Consider the following 27,028-nt stretch of genomic DNA (forward strand, 5'->3'; position numbering starts at 1 on the left):
TAATGATTAAGGGAAAGTTTTTTTCATGAATCTATTGGTCGCTAATAGCTTGGTTAGCACACAGAACTTCTCAGTTGAAATTGAGAGTGGGAACTGGACAAAGTTCATTGACTTAACGACTTCCAGCAGGGGCGTAACTAGCAGTGAAATTGCATTTAAATTGGTGCATTACATTTTTACCAAATCAGTTCAGAAGTGCAGCAATCTTGTAAACGGAGGTTTTAAATGCAGTTGTATACAATTCTACGTCCATGCCGGATTTGCTATTGTATTTGCGTGCTCGTGGTTAGGGACCTTGGAAATGGGCTTCAATGCCCTCTTAGTCAGACGGACTTGCAGGGCAAATCCCAAATTTGCCAAAGGTTCGTATGGGTATTTCCAGGCTTGGTCACTAAGGGAGAAAACAGGTGAAGAAGCCTAGTTAACTAAAACAATTTCAAGAAGAAATATGAAACGTTATTGAAATTAGTGTTTTAATCAAGTATCTTCCACAGTTGTAACCTGTACAACTTCAAGTCTGAAAATACCGTTTTTCCACAGACTAGTTCTCCTGCAACATGATGTAAAGTTCATTACTTCTAAGGCAGGTGAAATCTTTTCATGAATTCAAGGGCTGCTGTTCTCAGCATTGTCAATAATAAACTGTAAGATAAATTTACAGAATAAAACAAACAAGACCTTTGGTTGCCACACTTGACAAACAATAAACTTGGCACTTGGAAAGGTAAATAATGGCATCATTAACATACGCTAATATTTTTTTCTTAATCACACTGAAATCATAGTCGGCTCAGATATACGTTATAACATTTAGCAAGACAAAATGCTGTAAATGTCCTTGTAGACTTTAGTAGACTGGACTGTAAAACTGAAACTCAGTTTGCATAGTGTGTGAATATCAATTTTGTATACAGTGAGATAATGAATCATAAGAAATAATTCAACATGGGCTCAAGCCTTGAGAACATCAAACACCTGATGGACAATACATGTTTCGTAAAAGAATTTCATCAAGCCTACAATATAGCACAGCACACTTATACAGACATCTTTGTGTTTTTTGTAAAAGAATTTGATGGATACAATTGTCCTCAACACTTGCATTAATAGAACACACATTAGTACGCCAGGACTAACTGACAGGGTTACATGGTCGCTATCAACACATCTGAATCATTTGGCACATGCTTAAACTTGCTGGTTGAACACTTTACCCCATATTAAATACACCATACAAACATTGGGAATCCTTTGCATTGTCTCTTCTATGGCTTAAAAGGTTTCATACAATTAAATGCCTGTTCACAAGTTAGTTGAAACCAGATTTCTTGTGAAACAATTTCTGTAATAATACTCTCTCTTACTTTAACCATTCACATGACAAAAATACGCTATTACAATTTAACATAGATATTCACATTTTAAATAAAACATTTCATATATCCATGGCACATAAACTCTAAACAATAACTTTCACATATATTCTTTAAACCTGTATTGTTTCCTCATTCTGTGCACCTTATAAAACCTTTGAGTGAAAAGGCCTATGTGATCCTTGGAACTAGCAAAAGTCTTGAGTGTCCAAATTCACATTCATAAAGATGGCATTCCAGTGAGATAAAATATGTCTGTGATATCTTTACAAAGGTGTAAAGGTGTCTGTTAAAATGCAGTACAAGGCTTGGGCAACATGCTCATTTTTGAAGTCACAGCATGTCAAGCACTTGGTAGTCCTTGAAAAGATCCATTCAGTAGTGCTCACACATTGTAGTTTTCTACTGGGCAAGAGAGACGTTCAAGTTCATGCTGATTTCATCACAAGATATCTGTTTTGCCAGTTAACTGGCTGGCTTGGTCGTCATGGTATGTAACAGTCTATATCTGACACCATCAATTTATGAAGTATGTGTACAGTGCTCTTCTTTACATCTACAGATTTATGTCAAGAAGTCGCCTAGATATCCAAGGTGAGATTTGCACGTGAGATTTTTGCTGAGAATATTTAGAGAGTAGTTGTGATCATGCTTAAAGTTGGATTGGCGAAAAAGTTGGATTGGCTTTCATTAGCTTTTGTCTTCTCCTCTCTTAATCCATACGTCTGGCATATCAGGCTGACTGTTTGGCAAAATAACTGTCAGTTCACTCTGGCTGGTCCTTCCCCGACCACCTCCGTGGGAAGGTGTATCATAAACATTTTCCTTAAGAGAAAGTCGTAGGGTGTCCCTCTTCCCATTCAGGTGGCCCGGTTGCAACTCTGTGTCCGGTTGCAACTCTGAGGTCACTTGTGGGAGTGAAGCACCAGGCTCGATGTCACTCAGGCAAGTCTCGTTGGAATCCTCCATTCCCTCGAGTGAGCTGTGCGACTGAGAAGAAAGCAAACGCTTATGTTGATCCTTTTCCGTAACACTGCAGGCGTCGTCATCGACCGAGAGCAACCTCTGAGCTCTCTTGCTCTCTGTGGTCTGGCAGACAGCAATGTCTTCCATACTGGAAGAGGGTGAGGATGATATGGACGCGTTCCATATCTTGATTCCGCCACCTTCACCTCTGCACTTTTTGCACCACAGTCTTTCCTTGGCCAGGTCGCCTGTGGGACGCAGGGTGTTCTTGTAAGGGGAAGAGGTCTGAAGAGCTGGAGGAGGGTTGCAGCCCTTGAGGTTCCCACTGCCTGTCTCTTCACTGTCGGCCTCCAAGCTCACCCTGTCATACTCCCTCCTCGGACTCAAGCCACAGAACTGAATGTCGTCAGAGAGTATAGAGGGTCTGTTGGACAGCTTGCTGGTGCAGGTGCTGTTCTCAAAGCTGTCGCTCAGCTGGCAAGCGAGGGGTTGAAGCTCATACTGCTCAGGGTCCCTGACGCTCCCAGAGGCTCTTGGTCTATGGTGTTGCTGGTTTGGGCACAAGAAACTCCCTCCTCCAGCTCCCTCCTGGTTGAAATTCTTCCGGACTCTTGGTCCTGTGCTACACCCAAACGCCCCATTGACTGCAGTGTTGGTTGAGGCAGTGTCAGTTGTGGTGCAGGTGGACATTATGTTGTCGGTCATCTTCTCAGTCGTGCATGGCAAATATAGCCGTCCGCAGTTCTTCTGTGGACCAAAGAAACAGCACAAGGACTGAAAAAAGAAAGTTGCAAAGCCACACGCTACGCACTTAACGAGGAGTAGGTATATCCCAACTCTTCGGAACAGTAGGGCGGTAGCTGGCAGCATGACTACGCCCACACAAAAAAAGGCTCCAGCCCCGGTTGCCACTGGACAACCCATCCTCTTCAGCGAGTGGGCTACTCTCCCAAGTCTCTCTACATGCGGAGCCAAACTGTATGAAACACAGTAATTGGCCACAAAGTCCACTGAGAGTCCAGCAGCGGCAGAGAGGAACAAAGCCTCCATGCCAGTCAGCTGCCATTCTAGCAATACCAGCAGGCCTACAGTGACAAAGACACTGCCACCCACTGCTGCAGTCCCATATAAACTTAGTGGGATGTTCCATGTCGTCAAAAGTAGCATGGCTAAGGTGAGGGCAATGGAAAACCCTGCCACTTCTAAAGTCTCTGTGCTTAGACATTCTTGCAGGTCGTATAATGTTAGCTGGCTTACAAACCAACCTTTGTGTAAACCCAGCGGGGCCCCTGATATTTCCTCCTCAAACCAGGACTGGATTTCTTGGTAGACTTGTGTGGTTCGCGTGAAATTGTAACTGTACATGTATGAAGTTTTCATGACAATGATGAGTGCTGTGACACGGCCCTCTGTGTCAAAGCGTACACCACTACTCTTGGGGAGATATCCCTGTGAATGCTGTTCTGCCACCATCATCCCAAGGCATTGTTCGAAAACACTGGGCGGGTATGGGAATGGAATGTCATTGCAGCAGAAATGAAAAGCATCCTCACTCTCGGAGCAGCGCCGGATGGACACCCAGTGAATGAGCTGCTCCACGAAACAGACATTGTCCTCTGTCTCCTCATAGTCATTGGAAGCTTGCAAGTAGAAGCTCTGGTTTTGTATTCTTCCACAAAGGTCTCTGAGCCACACCTGGGACTCAGGGTGGGTCATGTTGAACTCTGTGTCCATGATCAATTTGCTGGCACTTTTTGGGTCAAAGTGATTCCCAGTATCAGTTGGGATAACACCCCAGACAAGAGTCAATGTTAAAGGTTTGTCTTCCCCCCTCCATTTGCGCTCAAACATAAACTGGTGTTGGTATTCTGTGTCATATCGCTCAAAAGGGTGGCTAGAGCGAAACAGCTGAACTCCATGATTGTCCGAGATGGGTAGCTTCATACCTGGGCCTGCACAAGATATGTACGTGCCCCCTGCCGCTAACACTGCAAACCAGCAGATCCAAATATACCGAAACTTGACCACTCCACATGGGAGTATCTTGAGAAAGAGTATATTGGATGTGTCTGCCAGTCCACGTTTCAATCCTCGCAGCTTCTGCCCCATGGTGAAGAGGCAGCGTTTCCTTGAGCTGGTGTCCCAGAATCCACCAGGGCGTTTTGTGCAGCATGGCTTCCATCCTGGCCCTGAAGCAGCAGTTGCTGCGGAGACAGTGTAGCGCTCATGCAACACTAGTGCACAGGGGAGCCAAATCAGGGCAAATAGTGTGTTGATTAGTGATGCGGTGCCCAAGAACACAGCAAAGCACCTGATGGCTGTGATGCTACTAATGTAGCCTGAGAAGAACGTGGCACTGGAGGTCAGGCCTGACGTCAAAATCAGGCACGCCATTTCTTGGAGGACACGGTTCATTCTCTTCTCTATGGAGGCGGGTGGATTATGGGACAGCTGCTGGAGCCAGAAGTCAAAAAAGATGTAGGCGTAATTGGCACAACTGCCAAATACAATCAAGACCGCGCTCAAGTTAAGAAAAGGGAAGAAGGCTATTCTGAAAGCAACTTTGTAGAAGAAATAAGAGGTAAGAAGGGAGCTTGTGATCGCCAGCAGTGACAACGCAGACAGGAAGAGGGATCTGGTATAAAGAGCCATTGTGAAAAATAGCACAAGCACGGCCAGAACTGGATAGATTGAGTCCCGAATTAGATAATACTTGAAAAGTGTCTGTTTGATGCCCAAATCCATCCCTGTTATTGTAGTCTTGTTGTATGTTAAGTCAATTCCCTCCAAGTGGCTTAAATAAATGTCAATCAACGAGTCCCCTTTCTCCAGGGGCAAAAACATAAGACTGTACTTCAGGGAAGGCACCTGGTATTCGACAGTCTGTGGCCCAAGAAAGTCTTTGTCCACCAGAAAATGCAGTATCTGGAAGACAGCATTCGAGTGCTTGCACTTGCTCGGTACTGACGCACAATGGCCATGTTTGTCTCTCTCCGTGCACGACGCGACCAGATGACCGTTGTGGTAGTAGGGGGCACAGTGTCGAAGCAGACTCAGACTGCCTGAGACCTGTTGGGTAGTCAGAGTGAGGCAGGAAGAAGCGTTGGTGAGCAGGACCAGGTAGTTCCCAAGGGACCAGCTGGGACAGCACTCCCCCCTCGAAGCAGAGCCATCAGCATCTATCCGGACACTTTTGCAGATGTCTTGGAAGTGAGGCTGTGAGCGTATCTGAAAAAAAGATGATAGGGTTAGAACTCATCTGCCCTTGTTGTGAATTTTAATGACCTCTTTTCTGAGCCTGAATAGATTTGTGTATCTGTTATTGGAGCACTGAGTCTGTATTAATAGATGTAAATTTTATTATTGACAAAGTAGGCCTGGTCTCATTAGTGGCATACTACAAACAGCCCTACCACTGAGATTTTAGATAGAGGGACAATATTTTTTGAAGGCAAAAAAGGCAAATATATCTCCACACAACTCCAGCACCACCTTTAGACCATAAACCTTTGCTAGCCCAACATCCCCCCCTCACCCCTTTCGACAGATTAGCAACGACTGCTTACCAAGATCTGTTCCATCTCACACATGGAATAGATTGCCTTCAGGCTCCAAAGACTTGCAGAGTCCCCAGAACGGAAGACCAGTTTAGCATATTTCTCTCCTGTAAAGAAAAAAAAACAACAAAATGAGTTAATGCTCTCATTATGACACTGTTCCTAATCAAGCGAAACAGGTAGCCTACATACCAGGCGATTCACAGAAGAATTTGTGCTGAGCATTATCTCTCTCCAGCATTCTCCTCAGACGTGATTTGGAGTGCAGTTGGAATCCATCAGAATCTGGTTCATGGCCTTTCCCATGACTGCAAAAGATTGATAAAATTAAAATTGCAACATGGAAATAATTGTAACCATTTATTGTTTGTGGCCTGTATAAATCTAGTCTTTGATGGATATTGGCTGCTTAAATGAGTGCAATTTTTCCTTCTTTCTGCCTTATAAGCCAAACACTGTTTCACCATGATAGCATCTTAATGACAGAATGACTTGGGTTGAGTATTAAGTCAGTATTATTTGGACGGCTCATTGAGAAAAGGCATTACAGCAGGCTTTCTACCAGTTTTCCCATCTGTTGGTATTGCTTGTGAGATGTGCCAGCCCAGCCCTTTGCTCATTTCTGATGTGTAATTACATAAGCTTCTACAGTTAGCCATGGCCTTGTCATGCATGCACACAGCCATTTTTGTGCAGTACCTCCCAGCTGTCTTGTCTGCGAGTTTGCGCGGCATGGGAGACAGTAATTTTCCAGGGCCTGTGTTCTGCTGCAACTTGGTCCAGGCAGAGAGTCTTATTCCAATGTCAGTTCCACGAGGCTCAAATCCCTGCATTAAACGATCAAAGGTGCGGGCTAAGGCATGAAAAGAAGTGGGGGGGGGGAGACAACAACATCCTACCAGCAGCATCCTTTGAGGCAAGCTAACAATGTACTGATTTTTTTTTTTCCTGACATCTGCACAGCTGAATACAAATAGGCCGTTCCCTGCGTCCTCGCAAGGTTCATTGTGCCTCTGAGGAGGCTTATGCTAATTTAGTTGAAAGGTACAGGAACTAATTACACTTTCAGCAAAAGCAATGGTGGACAGCCCGGTACATGTTTATATGCACTTATCTCTATATAGGGCTACTAATTTTGGGATTAATTGATGATATACTGTATGCATGAAATGTATACCTTTTATTTATTGTAAAACTGCCATTGGATAAAAGTATCTCCAAAATAATATGCAAATGTAGATATATGAGTACATTGGAGAACAGTAATGGCGGGAATTATTCCGTAGTGGCAGGAAAGACTGTTGTTGCATAATTAGGCAGTTTCATTTTTAAGTTGGCATCGCAAAGCCATTAAACCAGCCTCTGCACCTGCTAATTGTTTTGGAAAGGCAGAAAACAAGAACGTGGAAGGAAGAGGCTGAGAGAGAGAGATGGATTGGGAGAGAGACACAGAGGAAGACTGAGGGAGAAAAAGAGAGAAATGGCCATTAGTTTGACAAGAGCCTGGCACAGCATAATCACCATGTCAGATCCACTCACCACCAGCGGGTCGGAGAAGTCTGGAAGGGGTCCCATCAGCAGCCCAGCGAGTGAACAGCTCAGCAGAACCACCAAGCACATGACAAGGACTGTCATTGGGTACTCCACAATCACCTGGGTATAGCTGTCTCAGATGGAGAAAAATGCATTTGAAGATGCATGCACAGGGAGTATGAATTTTGTACACATAGATTTAATTTTCAACAATGCAACTATACAATATCTTTTAGCCATTGTGGTCTGCATTTGTCATTTTTTATGCATTTGTAGTTTTATACATTATCATGTATACTATGAATATAATATGGATATAATTGTGTATATCTTCCATATCATTTTCTCTCTATTCTTTATCTATGTATGAGCAATAGGATGATAATCACATTAATTTCTGCACTCTCTCTTCAATATACTCTGAATTACATTTTTAAAATTGGAATACTGACCTTCTGGGGATCCTGAAGGGCCCATTATTCCTGAAATAGAAACATAATTGTATGACTTTTGGTCTTATTGCAGACATATTTAAAAGAAATGTCAGGCTGGCATCTTACCTTACGGTCACAACATGGTGCTGAACTGGCTTAATGTTGCTGCCGTCATGTGACCCTTGCAGCCAATGGCAGCGCACCGTGGCCGCTGTGTGCGAGGGGCTACAGCTGTGCACTGTCTTCACTGTGCCGGCTCCCGTGGAACAGTCTGGAAGCGAGACGGCAGCGACTGGGTGCACATCCTGACAGGCGTTGGTCTTGCCCGAGTGCTGGTGTTGGTGATGCGTGGAGTTGCTGGGGCATGTTCGGAGCTGGAGTGAGGGGCTTGAGCAGCCTGGGCAAACCTGATGGTAGAGCTTGCTGGAAGGAGAGGGCTTAGAGAGGCTGAGGGTATCCCCGGGCTGGTCTTCGTCTCCTGCAATCAGCACCATCTGGGACTCCGACTCATGGGTGTCCGGTGGACACAGGGAAACCTCCGGAATGTCACTGTCGTAGGGCAACAGGCACACATAAGTGACCGACATTAGGGATCTAGCATTTACTTCATGTAGTTCAGAAGAGCATGTATTTCCATCATTCAATGCTTTTAGCAGTGTTATAAGTGTGTGAAGCTCCTTGTGAGTTGGACTCACGATCTGAGGTGAACTCAGTTTCAATTTGCCGCTGGAGTGAGGACGAGGTGATGTGCTACTGCTACAATGCTTGAAGGCCCAATTAGGTTCAAAAGAAAGACTCCATCTGCTTGACTTGTCAGCACACGAGGCAAGTCTGTGAATAGGCAAACCGGGGCTTCTCATGATAAAAGATGACTTATGTTTCACAGCCCGATTGCACACAGATCATCGTTCTCTCAGGGAACAGGGAAATGTTCACGTTGATGTCTTTGACTTCTGTTTCTCATGAGGACTAATTAAAGGCAGGAGATGTAATCGTATTATAAACGTCAATGGAAGAAATGTTAGATTTAGAGATGTAAAAAGCTGTGTGTTACCTTTGAAATGTTAAAGTAGTTTAGTTTTTTTCTTTGGCCTTCTTGAGATAGGCATTTTTATGTTGCACAGTATGAGATAGCAGATACTGTATGGCAGGATATGGATCAGACAAAACTCTAAATTAATTAAAAGTTACTCTCCTCCCTTTACCTCTCCCCCCCCCTTCTCTCTTTCCATCCCTCCTTGAGCTTGGTTTTATGCTTGCTTGTTTTGCAGAGATGAGAAGCCAGACAGCAGTGTCTCCATTACCTAGGTGATAGAGTGTGCAAACAGAGTAGCGGAGGCATGCTCAAATCCTCTGTTTATTCCTAGCCTTCAAGGATATCTGACCCATGCAGCAAATTAATCCCAACTTCATTTGGATTCAGAAAGACAGATGTTTCTTTAATCATGTTTTGAGACATCTCTCTACACCCTCAGAGGTTCTCCCACAAACTAATTGTGCGTTTCCTAAGGAATAGAGGCAAACGGTTTTGCATCGCCAATTTTAGTATGCAAATTGCACCTTTATCTGAAACAAAACAAATAGGCTTGTATGTCACAACACATAATTGCCTCACACTACAATACTATGGGGTTTACTCCAGAGATGATAAAAAAAAATCACTCTTGCAGGGCCTGAAGACATAAAGGTAGTCTTCCATTGCCATCCATCTGAGAACATGCAACTCTATGTGGTCCTTCTCTGCAGCATTGTGGCGTAGCACACACTGTTCTGACAGGGTATACGGGAGCCTCTGTTTGTATGGAACAGCATGCGGTGCCCTGGATGCATTTCACTCTCCGCTGAACCGCTTTACTGTCTGCGACGGTAAACACTCTCGCACACTCGCTCGCCGACTGCGACTAATGAAGCCGGGGGCTTAGGACATGATGCACTGACACTGGCGGGCAATTTGTGCATGCTCTGGGTTAATTATTGAACAAGGAGGTACTACAAAACGAAACAATACCTCCAGGTAAACGTGCTGTTCAGTCACTGTCAATGGGTGGACCATGGTGTAGCAACATCAGAAGGGAACTCCCAACTGATCTTCTATCTGTGCAAGCAACAACCAACATGGGCATGAGAAGAGAACAGTTTCTCATATAAAACTTGTCCTTCTTTCACCTAGTGTGATAGGGATGTGCTGCTGTGGTGATAGCACATCGATACCCATTGATTTATAGTTACCGAGTGGACTCTGTGCTGGTTACCATGCAGTGTCAAGCTGTCAGTGCACTAATGGCAGCTAAACACATCTGAAGGTTTCTGACTGCTCTTCGACGCATCCGTAGTGGAGTGTAGCGTGCTTTTCATGGCCAAGATTGGATATCGATTGTTGTGGGTTGTGTTGATGGCTGAACGAGCACTGTAAATGTTGAGCACGTGGCGCTCGATATTAGAATTCCCCGCTATCATAAGCCTGACACAAAGGCCAACTCAGCAGTTCTCTGGTGATGCATATTGGAATAAAGAGTACCTTTAAAGGGAACTCTTGGAATAAAGGTACAAAAAAGTACTATCAGTGCCATCCCAACAATCCAGACAAACCTTTGATTATGTTTTATATTTATAATAGTATTGTATGTCATCTGTAATTGTTTATGTCAAAATAAACGGCCAAAGGGTGGATCTGCTCTGCATGCCAGAGGGATACAACAATCTTATGTGTTCTCTTTTATATTCACTCACAAATGTGCTGAGAGCAAATATATTCCCAACAGACAGTACCATCCATAAGTATTTTGAGATCATACATAAATCATTCTCAGAACATGTTTGCAACATTGCTCTTCCTTCAATTCCAGTACTCCATGTCGCCAATCCGGATAGCAGGTCCTGCAGTGCAGAGTTTGTCATAAAAATAAAATGACGCAGGGAGGAAAGGGCAACACAACTCTAGAGGTTGGCTGTGCTCCATGCTGTCACATTCTCAAATACACCCAGTGGTTGATGGGCCTCTCATCCAGACTGTGACTCAGTCACTGTCCCAAATTAACCCTTGGTGCACCCACTTCCTGTCCTCACTCCATCCTAATAAGGAATATTTGTGACCTCCTGTTTTAAAGTTCTCCCTTAAAACACTTATATATATTCATACACACACACACACACACACACACACACTCAAACACACGCACACACTCAAACACACGCACACCACCCAATTCAACAAAGGAGATGAAATACAGATGGCATGAGAAGATCTCATAGCTCTCATTGCATAGTTCAAAGTAGCCTGCATGCGGTCTTAAAATCTCTTAATGTTATTCCACTGACCATTAATAAGAGTCTTGGGCAACATGTAGTCTATCTAATGAGGTCAGTCTGTTAAAGAGATCCTATTATTCCCCAGAATATAGATTTACATTCTTCAATGTTCCAAAAGAATTTTTCACCCCCTGTTTATCCCCTGTACAACCTCTGTCTAAAACACCCTTTAGAACTTGTAAGACATTGTGTGCTTTTTCATTTCAATCGCACATGGTAATTCACAAACACATTTCAATTGGACGTGATTGATGTGCTCATTATTACCCGCTATGTTTGACTGCCAAAAATCAAATCGAATCTGACCAAAGCTGGAATGTCGATTGTTTCGTTTTCTGAACAGGAGTTGTGAGCATGCTCAAACTACACAACAAATCGAAGAGTAATTTGGCCCGAGTTAAACGTTTGTCAAATCCGACTGATTCTGGGCTAAAGTCAGGTCAAAATCGCACAGCTTGGCAAATGAGAAGAAAAGATTGTATTCCAGAATCTTCAAACTTGTAAGTATTCCAGAATTAGTAACTAGCCTATTCCAAAATGTTCAAACTCGTTGGTATGGATAGGTTTTTGGGGTAGAATTCCAACATTCAAACTTGTTGCAAGAGCAATAAGGAAACTGAAAAGGGCTGGAAAACTGCTGAAATACAAAGAGGTGTTTCAGACAGTTGGGAAGGATGGCTTGTTTTGTTTACTCCCTCCCTCTATCTACCTATCCCTGTGGCTAACTTAGCAGGCCATTTCTATACATAAAAACCTATATAACACACTACAGAAAAAGCAAAAACTGACATATTGACATATTGCCATAGGTTTGAAGAAACAACATTATTTACTTTTTTTTCATTTCTTTGTGAGTGTGTGTGTGTGTGTGTGTGTGTGTGTGTGTGTGTGTGTGTGTGTTTTGTAAGCAACAGATGAGAAGAGAGCATGAGGTTTTGGTGAGCAAATCAAAGCCTTTCCAGAAATGGCTCTGTGCATGCATGCACAGAAGCACATTAGCAAACAACTGAGCCATCTCTGCACAATGGCTCTGAAGCTACGCTCTAAATGTGACTCACAGAGAGCTGCTGCCATGATGGTGGTTCCCGCCCCCTCCTCTCCTGCGAAACACACACTTCTAAACCAGAGTAGAAAATGTGCAGTGCCATCTGTTTGCTATGATACCAAGCACTCATTTATGGAGAAAAACTTCATTATCGTCCCCATCATCTTTAATGCAGGAAGGAATGAAATGAAACCACATGGCAAAACACACAATTCCTGGTTCAGAAGGGGTTACAGGCGCTCTGGTTTAATTCAAGGGAACAAGCTTGTGCAAAATATGCTGTCTGCTCTGTGAGACTAATAAAGTCAGCCAAAAGGAGTATTGCTTGAATTTGACATTGGAGACAGGTTTATTTTGCTCTTCTCTTGACTTGACCCAAGAGGATGTTTCCAAATATGATAACTCTTCCTTTTTTCAAACCTTAAAAATGCATAGTTTCCCCAGTATCTACATCCTCTATTTCCCTTGATCCACATGAAGCATTTAAGGTTAGTAGCGCATGAGTGCACCTCCTGCCTAATCTGCTGTGGTAAAGCATGTATAGCCCCCTTCCCATAAGAATAGAATGCCTGCTTCAAGACTCCATGAATAACTCAAGTGAGGAATTCTCAGAATTCTCTGAATAAATGGTCATATTGCCTCATGCCTATCTCCTTGCAAATATGACACGAGAAGTGTAGTAATACTAAAGTCTGAAGCTGGGATTGTCCACCTCTGACCAAAACCCTTTCCTTTAAAAATTGCTCATGGCCAACACTTTGGTGGTTAGCAAGATGCCCTATTACCAGAGCAAAAAAAAATGAGAGAGAGAATAAGGATGATTTTGAATTATTTTTATAGTGAGCTAATCTACCATGCCCCCAAATAACCACATGCCACAGTGTCTCTGAAAGTGTTTATCGAATATTTGCTGCAATGTGTGTCTTTTTATCCATCCAAGATACGAAGATCTATCACTTTTACCATTATTATGGTATTATTCTCATGATGAATGCTAAACATTCTCTATGATACATTTATGAACAGTAACTTTAGAGAAAAACGACTGGCATCAAGACGATTACCTCTGATAAGACAAGCTTTTTCAACTAGTCTTCTGCATGAAAGTGATGAAAGTGTTCCCAATCACTCCATCCATGCCAAAGACCTGTTTAGCCTACTTATTATACTGCTTTTACCAAACTGGATCAAATATTTTACTGCCACTGGTGTTCATGAAGGTGCATGAGATCCAAGTTGTCCCAGTCTACAAGGTGTAGATTGTTGAAATCAAATGTGATTATCAAATGTGAACACCAGTAGCCTATCAACAGTATAGGCCTACATAATTGCAATCCATTATATCCACTCATAATTGCTAGTCTTTATAGGTTTAGATCATTTGTAGTCTACAGTCTATAAATTCCATTAATGGTTCTACTTTCATTGTGTGTGTGTGTGTGTGTGTCTGTGTGTGTGTGTGTATGTGTGTGTGTGTGTAATAGAGAAAGAGAGAGAGAGAGAGAGAGAGAGAGAGAGATACGTTGCGCAATAAAACGAATTCCGGGATGACCAGGTGGTCATGCACTGTCTGCAGAAGCGACGTTCTTGTTATGTCCACTGTTTGGTTGATTGAGTTAAGTGACAGCTTCTCCTTGCGTTCTGAAAAGATCTGAACCTGCCACTGCTTGTCAGCGTAACAACCGAGTGAGACCGACCACTCAAGTGCATCACTGACTAATTAGCCTCGTGCTGAAATAAAACTACGTTGCTTATTTAGGCTATGTGTATGTTATCAGCATCCTCTCCAGAGTCTATTATAGACATGGTTGTATCGATCGTGGATTTACATTTGAAGACATCTCCAGTAGCATTTGAAACGAATAACGCAGTCGAATTGAGGACAATATCAGATCGCTACCATCATCAACACACGGAATTATTGGAACGACCACATAGGCTAGAGAACTAAAATAAATGGACTACCTTTGAGATGCTTCTTGTACATGTCTGTCTGCTGTTGTCGTATCCATCGCCTCAGCTTCTGTGTTGTCCTCGGACACGGAGCCAGCATCCATACCGTCTTCCCTTTTTCTGAACACCTCGTTAAGAAAACCGTCTGCTCAAATATCTAGAGAAACCCACTACTACGAGAGACGGTCTCAAGGAATAAGGCAAAATTATGCGCATCGGGTGTGCGCATATCGTTTTAATTCTCCACCACTGAGTAGTTGGATCCGTGCTTACCCAAGAATCGCTTCCTATTGGACGACGCAATGTGATGATCACTGTAGTGTGGATAAGTTGACGGAGACTTGAACGGTCGCTGTTCAGCCAAGGGTGGTGCTGGTGAAAATAGAGTCTAACTAGTGAAAAGTCGGGAGGTGCTGATATCGCTCACTACAGTGAGGTCAAATTGGACACTTCCAGGTTTCAGATTAGTTAAACAACTCACAATTAGGCTAGCCATCTTTCAAACTATGAGCCTTTGTATATGTAACAGAATGAATATTATTGATCGTTTGACCATGCAAGATTAGCTTCACACCATGGCCTATAGTCAACTTGTTATGATTATTAGCTTGTATTCATGAGCAGTAGATCTCGTTTTGGTGTCCCTTTTCTGTCTGGTGATAGTGCCTGTATCACAACTGAAATTTCAGGGCCGTCATCGTCGCCCCCAGCTGAGACAATCTACAAAGCTTAATCAAGCAAGTCGCAGCTCAGGCGGACAGAGCGAATCGGGAAGTCCGCTTGAGTTAGTTCACCCGGGATACAACACCAGGGAGCAGAGGCCCTTGGTGTGCGGGCGCAGCCTGGCCGCCACAACAGCTGTTCCACAACTGTGAGATGCCTAAATCCTAAATCAATCACCCGATCCCAGATGCCCAGTCCTCCACGTCATCAGGACGACCACGACTTTCATTTTCATTTTCCTCTCCCACTGAAGAAAACGTATTTTCTTAAAACCACTGCCCCAGCTAATAGAACTAACAGGGGCAATGCTTAGTCCAGACAAGTGTAGGCTGGAAATGGCAAGGCTATTCTTGTTGCTGGAGCCCCCTCTTTTGAGAGAGCTAATGATTTATTAAAATCTGGCCATTCTAAGTGTCCCTATTCCATTAGCCTATTCTAATTTGGGATGAAATAAGCAAAGACTATGCATTTTTTATTAAGAGGACAAAAGGCTACATTCATTGAATAGCCGAGTGTTTGTGAATTGGCATAATGAACTCTGGGCAAATCTATTTGCCATCCTCTATGAGTTGTACTTGGATGTTTGTGTGTGTATGTGTGTACCCACTTGCACATTATGTGAAGTTGGACAGGGACACAACTGTGTACTACCCACACATGGTGAGGTAGGTCTATTCCAGGGTTGGGTAGTAATGGATTACATGTAATCTGGATTACGTAATCAGATTACAAAAATCAAGTAACTATAATCAGCCCAGATTACAATAAAAAAAAAGTGTAATCAGATTACAGTTACATTGTTGGGGATTACCTGATTACATTTGATCATGCAAACAATGCCACTTTTTATGATAGCCTAGCTATCTTTTGATTTGACAAGACGTTCACTTTTTAGACTTTTTTAAGATATAGTTAAGAACAAAATTATTCATACCCCTGGCAAATATTGATTTTCTCTTGACCATCATAGAGAAGAAATAATTTTCTCTTGACCTTCATAGAGAAGAAATAATAAAGGTCCGCACACTGACAAAAATAAATGTGCAAATAAATCCACGTTTGGGAGCTTCAATCAGTGTGCGGACCTTTATTATTTCTTCTCAATTACTTTTTTTGGTCCAGCACCTCCACTCCTGTGATGGGCGCGCACTCCTTCGTTTCCCAAAATTATTCATACCCTTTTTAAACAATCACTGGAAACATCTTTATTTACCACCACAGCTCTCATAATACCCACCAAGCCTCTTCATGTCTCCACAATGATTATAGACTGCACCTTTTTGGCAGCAATCTGGGTTTTGAGGCAGGAACGATTATTTGCCATCACTTTGGCCTTGTGCTCACTTTTTTGACGGATTGAGGTCCGCTCTAAAATATTGAAATTGTTCTCTGTTAACCATTTCTTGCCTTGTTTGGCTGTATGTTTTGGATCATTGTGTGGTTTAATATTCAAATGCTGCCTTTTGGGGCAGCCATGGCCTACTGGTTAGGGCTTTGGCCTTTGGGCTTGCCGGTTCGACTTCACTAATTCACGGATTGGGATAAATGCAGAGACCAAATGTCCCTCACGGGATCAAAATATTTACTTACTTACTAACTTACATACTATTGGGGCAGGTCTCTCGGCACACTGCCTGATCTTTTCCTCCTAATCTTAACGTAACCTCTTGTTTTAGTGTTACTGTTTACTTTGACAAAGTCACCAGGTCCCCCTGGTTGAAAAACATCCCAAAATAATCATTTTCTCACCCCCACAATTGAAATGGACATGGTGTCATTTGGGTTTAATGCTTCCCTTTTTTATGCCAATCTCAGGCCATGTCCCTAGGTCAAAAAAATCCAGCAAAAGCTAAATTCTTTGTCCAGGTGTGCCCTTATAAAGGTTAAGCTGAGTTGTACATGTTTGGAGAAGAGTGGAGAAAAATAGAATGAGAATTCTTTTTATCAATTCTGTGGTGGTGTCTTTTACTTAATGGGCATATTTATTGAAGTAATCCTAAAGTAATCAGATTACGTTACATGTTTTTGGTAACTGATTATGTTACTGATTACAAAAATTACCATGTAATTTGTAGTCAGTAATGGATTCCATTTCAAAGTAATCTGACCCAACCCTGGTCTATTCCCACCATCTGATTCTTATTTTCTGTTCCCATGATAATCCAGTGGAGTCTCAGTAGCCTACCTCAGATATTTTCTTTGTAAATGTAAGCCCTTTTCCTGCTTGTCAGTTGATATGCAGTACATTGGCTTAGCATCAGTTTTGACCGCCTGCTGTGTTGTTAGGACTGTCATTTCTCTGTTGTACAAGCAGCCTTAAAATAACCTGAGGGTTTATATTATGCACTGTGCTGCTGATGTCCACACAAACTGCCTGTTCTGGATTCTGTTCTTTCGGCGTTGGCTGCTTGGGATTGTGGGTGTTCCTGGAGCGACACCCATGGTAATTTTCTGTGGCAGATTTGTCTCTCAGTGAGCAGCGATGCAATGGGAATTCTTTATTTATGGCCTCAGCACACTTCAAGCAAAGAAGATTTCAGTAATAAAGTGGCTAAGGGGTTCTCTCTCTCTCTCTCTCTCTGCTCTGTGTGTGATATAATTTGATTTGATGGTAATGCTAGCATATCTACAAACTATTATATGGACCAGTTCAACAATGAGTGTCTATGGCAAATGTACAGGCTAACATAATGAATTTATATAAAGAAAATGCCCTTGTTATGTTTTTGGCCTAAATGAAAGAAAATCAGAGACCGATTACGTTTGATGGAACGAATTAATAAGATCTAAATAGATGAATTTACAACCACAGCTGATATCACACACCCATCTCCATGCATTAACCTTCCTGCGCCCAACAACAAATAATCAAGACATTAGACAGGTATTTTGCTGCCCCCTAGCGTACCGTCTTACCACCTTCGCCGTGTCATCTGTTTTCATTCACTTGCCAGACGGAATAAAATAGGCCTACTGTTCAAATGAACAGTTCAATTAACTGTTGCAGATTTCAGTTTCTTGCGAGATTTTCTTTTGCAGATATTTAGAACATTCTAAATAGTCTAAGCTTGTACCGTTTTTTTATCTTAGCGATATGCTAAAGTTATTATTATTATTATTATTATTATTATTGTAGTGGGACCATTGTAGACAATTTTTCATACTGATATTGCTGCGATTTTCGCTTGTTTGAGCGAACATTCGAGGCATTCCACCCAGATGTTAATCAGCTTCTACGGTAGGCGTAGTCACGCTCAGAGGCGTGTCTACCTCAAATGACAAAGTAAGGGCTGGTCGGTAGATTTGCTTACATGTGACAAGAAACTTTACTACACAGAGGTATGTTGACAGCCCTCAGCACAACTCGCTTCCCAGGACCGAGCATGTCGTCTGCAAGAAGCCCACTTTGCGCGGTAGCACTTTTCGCATTGCTGGTTCTTGCTTCAACATTTCTTATGAGGAGTTGGCACTATGATCTCCAAGAAAAGATATTTGCCAGTCGACACCCTGGCGTGGATTTTCTCTCAGTACAGAATATTTTATTTAAAGAACTTCAGGAGAGACACGAAGAAATTATACCCTTCTACATTGCGACGGATGGGGACAATCTACTGGAGTTTTCGGGAAACTTTGTGTCGTTCTATCCATCAATAAAACCAGATCGAATGCGTAAATATAACCACAAAGAACAAATAATCGGATCCAGTTCGCCTGAAGATGTGGTTGGCTGCGACCAGCTCGATGACATGAAAGTTGTGGATTTCCTCGGCTCGGGCTACACGAAAACTGTCGTCAAAGTGGACTTGCCAGATGGATTAACAATTGCACTAAAATCTATCAACAACCAAGGCACTGACATGAGAAAATGTCTTGAGGAGTTTAAAGATCATGTGGGCTGCCACGAACTTGTGTCTTTCAAACTGAAGAAAGAAATAGTCCTCTTGCAGAGATTACAGCATCCAAATATTGTAAAGGTAGGTGAAAAACTTCTGTAAAAACCTCAACATTATAGGGTATGTTGTTGAGCGCCATATCGTAGATGGCTTACCGTCGTTTTTGTGCTCGGGAGCCTTCTGACAAATTGAATTGCTTCTAAAACCAGTGCTACCATTTAGTCCTATTTGAAGCTGGACACAATGAACAAGCGACAGGCACAAAGCGCGTCTGTGAGGGGAGGTAAAACGAGATCCTCTATTTGCTATGCCCCATTACACATCACTTAACTAAACCCAATTTGTGCAATTATTGCAACGGCCTCTTTGTGAAACACATGTTCACAGAACGAATCCGTCCATCAAAAGCAAACAAAAGGGAGTTGTTAAAGGGAAAGAATACTGCTGTTTTAATTACTGCATGTATCCCATTCTCCTCCATGTAGTTTAAAACGCCATAACCTTTAGTTCAACCAATTGACTGACGTTTTGATTGGTAGCTCAAAGGTCACTGTCGGGATAGAACACCAGCAGGAGGGATCACTGCCATCCTGGAACAGGGGACTCCACTACAGATGATTCAACTCCTGCAGAGTCCCTGGGAAGAGCGCTTTCGGGTAAGGCCCCCCTGCCTCTCTTTGTGCCCTTCCCACCTTCCATCCAACACACACACACACACACACACACACACACACACACACACACACACACACACTCTCACACTCAACCACCCACCCTCTCCCCAGCAGTGTTAATCAGGGCAGCCCCACCTCCTATAGCGTCCCACAGGGCCCTACCTGAGATTGGGGGGCCTGGGCCGAGGGGGATGGGGGGTGGTGGCAGCATGACATTCCTGGCCTGGAGTGGATTAACTTTTCAGCCCCCCCCCCCCCCCCACCAACTCTTGTTTCAGGGCAAGGCTGATCAAATACTGTGGGGGAAGAGAGATGTCTGGGGCTTAGCGCTTATCTCCAGTGTCATCTCACTTGTGCTCTGCTAATTTTCCACCCATCGCTCTCATGTAGCTAATCAGTATCTACCTCCTCTCTCAACTTTCTATATGTTACACCTACAGATATGTGACACAGTGCGTATGTTGCAGTGTGCATGAGTAGGTTGTAAGCACACAACACATTCATATCTTGTTTAAGAAATTTCCTCATGTTAGACTGATATATTGTATGTGATCTGCTGTTTAAAGAAAATCAATTTGGTCACAATCACCCTGTTGTGTTAGATAGAATAATAGAAGTTGCTGAGCAGCCAGGGTTATTTTAGCTTCCGTAAGCAATGTTTTTACAGTAGGCTATCTACTAGTCAGTCAGCAAGCGGTTACCTAATGCCACTGCTATGCTTAGTTCCCACCATGACCAAATCATTTTCCGCCAAGTGATCCACCACCCTCCCGAAAGCCAACCCCTCCGCGTGCATTCCACTTTAAAGTCAAAGACCAAATTCTTGTGTGAACTCGTGATCTGGGTCTCAACCCTTCTGTGTCTCACCCAGTGTTGGACACATGGGGATCACATTTTAGTTTCATCCCTAAGGCAAAACAATCACAAACAACACTAACACTTTTAAAAACTATGCTTTGTATTCACATTCTATTGCTGGGTTTCAGTTAGTCTGATCTGCACTTACAAGGATACAAGGAAGTTTATTGTCACATGCATATAGTTATTAAGAAATGCAGTGAAATTATGTCTGGTGTCAGGATATTTGTGCATTAATGGGGGGGGGGGGGGGGTAAAAAGTGCAGTAGAAGAGGGGTTTAGTAGATTAAGTGGCAAGGGCTGCATAAAAAACTTAACTTTATCTGCCTTCTCTGCAAGCAACCTTATGCAAGGATGTATTCTATCCATTCCTACAAAATGAGATTGGAATAAAACTCACATTTTTGTTCTTTTCAAAATGATGTTCAGTTGGTTACTGTAGAAAAAAAAAAGAGTATAGTGCTTAGTATGGTGCTGAGTGTGGCTTTGAGTATGGTACTGACCAAGCTTGGGTATAGTGCTGCGTATCATCCATTTTGATCTACCAGTTGAGCATCCAGAGGACATGTGCAGAATATTAATGCAGAACAGTATTAATTATGCATTCTTTCCTCTCCTCTCCTCTCCTCTCCCCTCCTCAGGTGTGTCTCGGTGTGGTGCGGCTGCTGCACTACCTGTCCCAGTCTCCCCTGGGCTCGGTCGCCCTGCTGGACTTCCAGCCGCGGCAGTTTGTGATGGTGGACGGCGAGCTGAAGCTCACCGACCTGGACGACGCCACTGCCAGGGAGCCCCTCTGCCGCAAGGACGCAGACTGCTTCCTCCAATTCCCCCTGCGTAACTTCAGCGGCCGCTGCTCGGAGCGGGGGCGTTGCGAGGGCATGAACGAGATGCGGAACCTCTACAATGCCCACAGGTGAGGCCAGAGGACACCCCCTTTCTGGTGACGTCCCAGAGGCTTTTGTGTCAGAATTCCCGGTGGGACATCAACAATCTTTTTTTTTTTTTTTTGAGTGATGAATTGCCTTGTATTGCCTTGTTGACATGTAGCTTTGTAAAGGTCAGCTTAGGGGTGACATGTTTAGGGATTGTATCTGAAGCACGTGTGCTGTCTGCCTGGATAGATTTACTGTTTGTGCGTTTGTGTGGTTTAGCCGTTTACAAGATGGTGGTGTTATTTTGAAATTTTCTATTTTCTTCCACAGACTTGAGACATTCATACTTTTTTTGCTGTGTTCTTCAATTCGCAGGTATTTCTTCCTTTACCTTCTACCTCACCAAGCTCCGCCTACACTAAGGCCTCTAGTTGATCAGATTATGAATTCAACGGGTGAGTGAAATTCTTTATTAGTTTATTTGCATTTATTTTATTCATTTGTTATAAAACTGTTACTCTGCCTTTTTGCATTGCTTTGTCTATAGGAACTCACATTTAGTCATACATTATCAAAACAGATTGATATGTTAGGACAGGTGCAACAACCTCTTGAAAAACGTAATAACTGTGAGGACTGATATCTGTTCAGGCAGTGTTTTTATTCGCACCTCTCTGTTTGTTTAATTGTGTATATTTACGGTGTTTGTTAATTATCCCTCATTGTTGCCGGTGGGCTAACGTTTTCCTTTCATCCTCAGCTGAATTAAGAAACAACATCAATGGAACACTGGAGGCCTTTGAAGAGGTTTTCCACATTTTCAAGTCTGGGCTCCACCTTGAGAACTTGCCTCCAACATTAATCAGGGGTAAGATTTCTCTGCTTGGTATAGTCCCCCCCCCCCCCCGGCACACGTGTTAATGTGTTTGACAGAGCCCCCCCCTCCTTCATTAGCCATCCGAGGGATGGGGTGGGTATTGGGCGCCCTTCCTGAGACGGTTACCCGATACCTTTCTCCAGCTGCTCTAACGCTTTGTGTGGGACTTCCACGCTCCTTGCTGCTGTCTGCCGGAGACGTGCTTCACCCCACTGGCCTGCCAGGCTGTGGTGCTACGGTGCTGCGGGAGCGAGAATCCACATGGCGTGGAGAGAAAAAAAAAGAGATGCACGACTGAAACCTTGTGTCGGCGTGAATCCTGCACGCTTTTGAAGTGCTCCTCCACAGCAGATGTGCAAGTCTCCCACTATTAAAAAAGAAAAAAAAAACGAGGGAAGGACGTAACCTAATCCTCCTTCAAGCAGAGGTGAAACAGCACTGTCTCCCTTCCCTTTACAGGCTTTTTTCGCCGTTCCCTGGGCGATGACCTGAGCTCTGACATCTATAAATTACACCTTGACAGAGTTTAACTTCAGTAAAAGCCTTGGAAGGTGGGGCCAATGTCACTGGCCAGGCGTTAATGTATATAACACATTTCTTTCTGTTTTTAGCCTGGTGTAAACTGAACAGCACCTCTGGAATCAATTACAAATGCGTGCCTATGCACTGTTTGAAGTGTGTAGGCCGTATTGGGATGGCTGAGTTTTCAGTGCGTGTGTTTTTTGCCCCCGTTAAGACCCCCTTCTGTTTGCTGTTTTGTGTCACCGCTGTCCTGCATGGCTCTCATTAGTATGCTAGCACTCGTTTCCAGCACTATTAATGAAGGTGAAGAAACATACACACACACACACACACACACACACACACACACACACACACACACACACACATGTACACACACACACACACACACACACACACGCATGGACGCATACTTGCACACACGCAACAGTAACACGACACTTTAGCCTCTGGCGAATGAGAAGAACTTCTGTTCTGACGGGGAGCATATGTGAGGCTCAGTGCGTGTGTGTGTGTGTGTGTGTGTGTGTGTGCGTGTGCGCGCTCATAGCTTACTTGGCCCTGTTAATGTTTAGCAGATGAGTTTTTGGTGGTATGGGGGGGGGACCCTCCTGCCTTAGACTGTGTCTGAATAACTTTAGTGTTTCTGGGAACACTTAGCTGAAAACCACATTATGCTCAATAACACAGTCATTATAAAATATATTCTTCATCTGCCCTATTTGTGACTAATAGAGTGATCTAAAACCAGAATGCGTTGTAAGTACAGGCTTGAGGTGATGGCGAAACTACATATTTCTGTTTCTGTTTTATGAGGGTCTCTTCTTTTTGTAAAATAAGTTAGAATCATACACTGTAAAAAAAAATGTTGGCATACTCAACTTAACCCACTGGTAAAGTCATCTTGTGGCTTTGACTGAGTTAAGCTGTGTCAACATGTGTTTAAGGATGAACTTGTATTAAACTTGAAACTACACGGCACATTACCTCAGTCAAAGCAACAAGATGGCTGGACTGGGTTCATTTGAGTCAGCAAATCCTCTATTACAGTGCACGGATCTTGGGCTATTCACATTTATTCACTTAGCTGATGCTTTTATCCAAAGCAACTTACAAAAGAGAGAGCAATTCGCCATAGTCTCTCCTGGTTGCCTCACCTGGCCATGGGAACCTCATACGGAGGCCTCCTAACAGGATTTCTCTCCATCATGACTGTAAGCCCCTCTCCGCTCTGTCTCCGTTCCCCTCCCCCTTTGCCTTACTGCCAGTGGGCAGCCGTGTTCCCCCCCCCCCCCCGTCTTGAATCCTATGGATTGGGGCTCAGAACCCCATGCTCACCCCCCTCTCTCTCCCCCTGTTCAGACCTTTGCTCCCCTACTTGGTTTCTGAGTGCGGCTCATTACTTGCATATCTCTTCTTCTGTTAGTGATGTTTGGACACTTTCCCTCTAGCCCCCCTCTCTTCCTCCCTCAACATGTGATATGTATACTGCTTGTGTATATGATACATTTGGCCTGACGCCCTCTCCCTCCCTTCCTCTCTCCTTCTCTCCCTCCCTCCCTCCGTTTCTCCTTCTCTCCCTCCATCTAGAGTACACTTCCATGCGCGGCGTGAGCAGTGCGGGGAATGTGGACTACCGATGCTGGCCCTCGTACAGCCAGCAGGGCTGTGTTCTGTCCGTGCACAGCGCCAAGGAGGCGGCCGCCATCTGCCACTCCCACCCCCAGTGCTCCAGCTTCTCGCTCAGAGACCAGAGGACCTGGACAGGTTGGTTATCTACCAGAGCTAGCAGGAACACAACACATGACATCAGTCAGTGGTGTAGTCTAATTAGCTGTAGTGAATATGCTGAGATGTAGTATAGTTAGCTGTAGTGGGTATACTGAGATGTAGTGTAGTTAGCTGTAGTGGGTATGCTGAGATGTAGTACAGTTAGCTGTAGTGGGTATGCTGAGATGTAGTGTAGTTAGCTGTAGTGGGTATGCTGAGATGTAGTATAGTTAGCTGTAGTGGGTATACTGAGATGTAGTACAGTTAGCTGTAGTGGGTATGCTGAGATGTAGTGTAGTTAGCTGTAGTGGGTATGCTGAGATGTAGTATAGTTAGCTGTAGTGGGTATACTGTGATCAACCCCTATCCTTGCCTATTTTAAGTGGGTATACTGAGATGGTGATGCTTTTTAAGTGGGTATACTGCTTAGTCTTGCGTATCACATAGACTACACCACTGACATTAGTGCCACTAAGGCTTGTTTTCCCTTGCTGGAGCACATGATCAGTTGATACAATTGTAGACAAATGGCTATGACCTCAGACACCACAAGTTTTTGTTATAACAAGCCATACCACACAGTTGTATTTCAATTCAGTGCAAAGTACAAGCTTACTCACATAATTACAACATTACTGCTCTAGAGACATTGGGCAATATAGAGCAATAGGAGATTTTAGTCATGTAGTCCTCTCAAACATATGCTTGCTGGTTGCAACTGCTTATTCTACATAAAAGATGTGATTTTGGGCACATGTTTTTACATTTTCACTTGTATGTTTCCAAAGAAATTATAAAAACATTCATAGACATCCACAATGTAAACAACAGATCCAGAGCCGTTTTTAAAAGGGAAACTTGTAGTAATGTTTGAACTGAGAAGAACAAGCTGGTGGATGTCCAGATTGTTCCCAACCTGAACTGAATGCACTGAACCTCTGTAGGCCTGTGGCTTCTCCAGGGTTTCTTTGAGGTATCAGATCATGATAGGCAGGCTAAACAATCTTTGGAAAAGTTTCAACCCATGTTATCTTTGTCAGTTTGAACATAATCTATCAGACAGTTGTTTTTGTTTCGAAGTGACAGGGAGATTTTTTCTCCGGGGTTGTTTTTAGACGACATTAGGTGTGTGGGACCCCGCGGCTCTGCTAAATGTAAGGTAGCACCTAATCTACAACAGCGCTCCACTGCTTTGTTCCTCGCTGAGTAGGTAGCTCTTTAAAAACAGCCTTCTGTGTAGGAGTGTCTTCTGTGGTGAAAGATGAATGCTGGTGAAATCCTCTTTGGCTCGGGACCAAGAAAACTCCCTCACAAGTTTCAGAAGACACAGGGGGGGGGAAGAAAAAAGACACTTCTTTAATGTCTTGTTGTAAAGCCCGCATGACATAGTTATAAATATGTCTGTCAGTTCATAAGGTGTCATTGCAATTTAAATCCACAGACAGCCTGTAATTTAGCTGTAATGGTCAAAACAGTCAGGCGCGGGTTGCTGTAAGCTAGCCCATCTGGTGTGTGCCCTGACAGGGTTATATATTTTCAGTGAGACTTTTGTTTTTGTGGGTTGTAAAAACTTTTAAACTGTTCACAGTATAGCTTCAGTCTACGCTTCTTGTCAGTCATTTGAAATCTGGAACATCCTGAAAGAAACGCGAGTGAGTCATGATTAGAAGTTGGCTGCGGATATTGAATAAATCTCTCTGAAGTTCATAGGCTGTTTCTTCACTGGCTTCATTGAGTTTGTGAGTGGGGGTGCTGATCTCTCCCCCCCTCTCTCCCCCTGTACAGGACGTCTACTCGCCACGTTTCGGAGCGGCTTCAGCCATCTTGTTCCAGATGTGCACTCGGTGGTGTACGTACGAAAGACCAAGGCAAGCCTGGGAGGAGGCCCACAGTAAAGGACCCACGTGACATCTCAGAGAGGGGCTGAACTGAATGGAGGAGACTGGGCTTTTGCTGTGTACTGGTTCAAGGATGGGAGAGGAAAGAGGTGGAGGTGGTTGTGTGTGTGTGTGTGTGTGTGTGTGTGTGTGTGTGTGTGTGTGTGTGTGTGTGTGTGTGTGTGTGTGTGTGTGTGTGTGTGTGTGTGTGTGTGTGTGTGTGTGTGTGTGTGTGTGTGTGTGTGTGTGTGTGTGTGTGTGTGTGTGTGTGTGTGTGTGGAGAGGGGGATGGTGATGTTGTCAGAAGCACATGAATGTAATGGATTTAAAGGGATTTGCATTCGGCGGTCATTTGATCTGACTGCCAATCCCTGTGTGCTGCCTGGGTGCATTTAAATGGGATTTCCCTTTAGGTATAATTAACCCCCCCCTTGCCTACACATTCTCACACACACACACACACACACACACACACACACACACACACACACACACACACACGCCTCCACTACCACCACCAACTTCATCCTGCTTCGTAGAACTTGAAGGCATGGCAAAACCTCTGTCTGTGTCTTATTTCCTCTGAGCACTCGTACGGCTCACGTCCTACAGACAGAGCTTACTCACTCACTCACTCACTCACTGGTGGCTGGATGTCTATGAGAGAACAAAACAAAAACAGGAAGAAAAGAAGAAGAAGAGCAGCAACAAAAACAACAGCAAAAAGAGAAAGAAAACAAAAACACAAGCGCTTACCCTAACAGACTTTAATCTTAATTGGCCCAGAAGCTG

General features: G+C 43.6%; 2 protein-coding genes across 2 annotated transcripts; one reads left to right on the forward strand and one right to left on the reverse strand.

Annotated features, from left to right (window-relative positions):
• Positions 1-66: 66 nt before the first annotated feature.
• On the reverse strand, positions 67-14,412 carry disp2 (dispatched homolog 2 (Drosophila)). The gene is made up of 8 exons (XM_042072963.1): positions 14,183-14,412; positions 7,990-8,412; positions 7,882-7,911; positions 7,436-7,559; positions 6,596-6,723; positions 6,089-6,204; positions 5,906-6,003; positions 67-5,567 (listed from the first exon to the last, which is right to left on the reverse strand). Exons 1-8 carry the CDS (start codon positions 14,272-14,274, stop codon positions 2,064-2,066), a joined length of 4,515 nt encoding a protein of 1,504 aa, XP_041928897.1. The 5' UTR covers positions 14,275-14,412; the 3' UTR covers positions 67-2,063.
• A 3,806-nt stretch (positions 14,413-18,218) lies between these two features.
• Positions 18,219-26,399, forward strand: pkdccb (protein kinase domain containing, cytoplasmic b). The gene is made up of 7 exons (XM_042072354.1): positions 18,219-18,867; positions 19,326-19,442; positions 20,960-21,231; positions 21,566-21,645; positions 21,951-22,058; positions 24,180-24,356; positions 26,145-26,399. The coding sequence occupies exons 1-7, from the start codon at positions 18,235-18,237 to the stop codon at positions 26,252-26,254; spliced, it is 1,497 nt and encodes a 498-aa protein (XP_041928288.1). The 5' UTR covers positions 18,219-18,234; the 3' UTR covers positions 26,255-26,399.
• Positions 26,400-27,028: the final 629 nt, after the last annotated feature.

This window comes from Alosa sapidissima, chromosome 19 (assembly GCF_018492685.1).
Source record: "Alosa sapidissima isolate fAloSap1 chromosome 19, fAloSap1.pri, whole genome shotgun sequence".
NCBI classification, from domain to species: Eukaryota; Metazoa; Chordata; class Actinopteri; order Clupeiformes; family Clupeidae; genus Alosa; species Alosa sapidissima.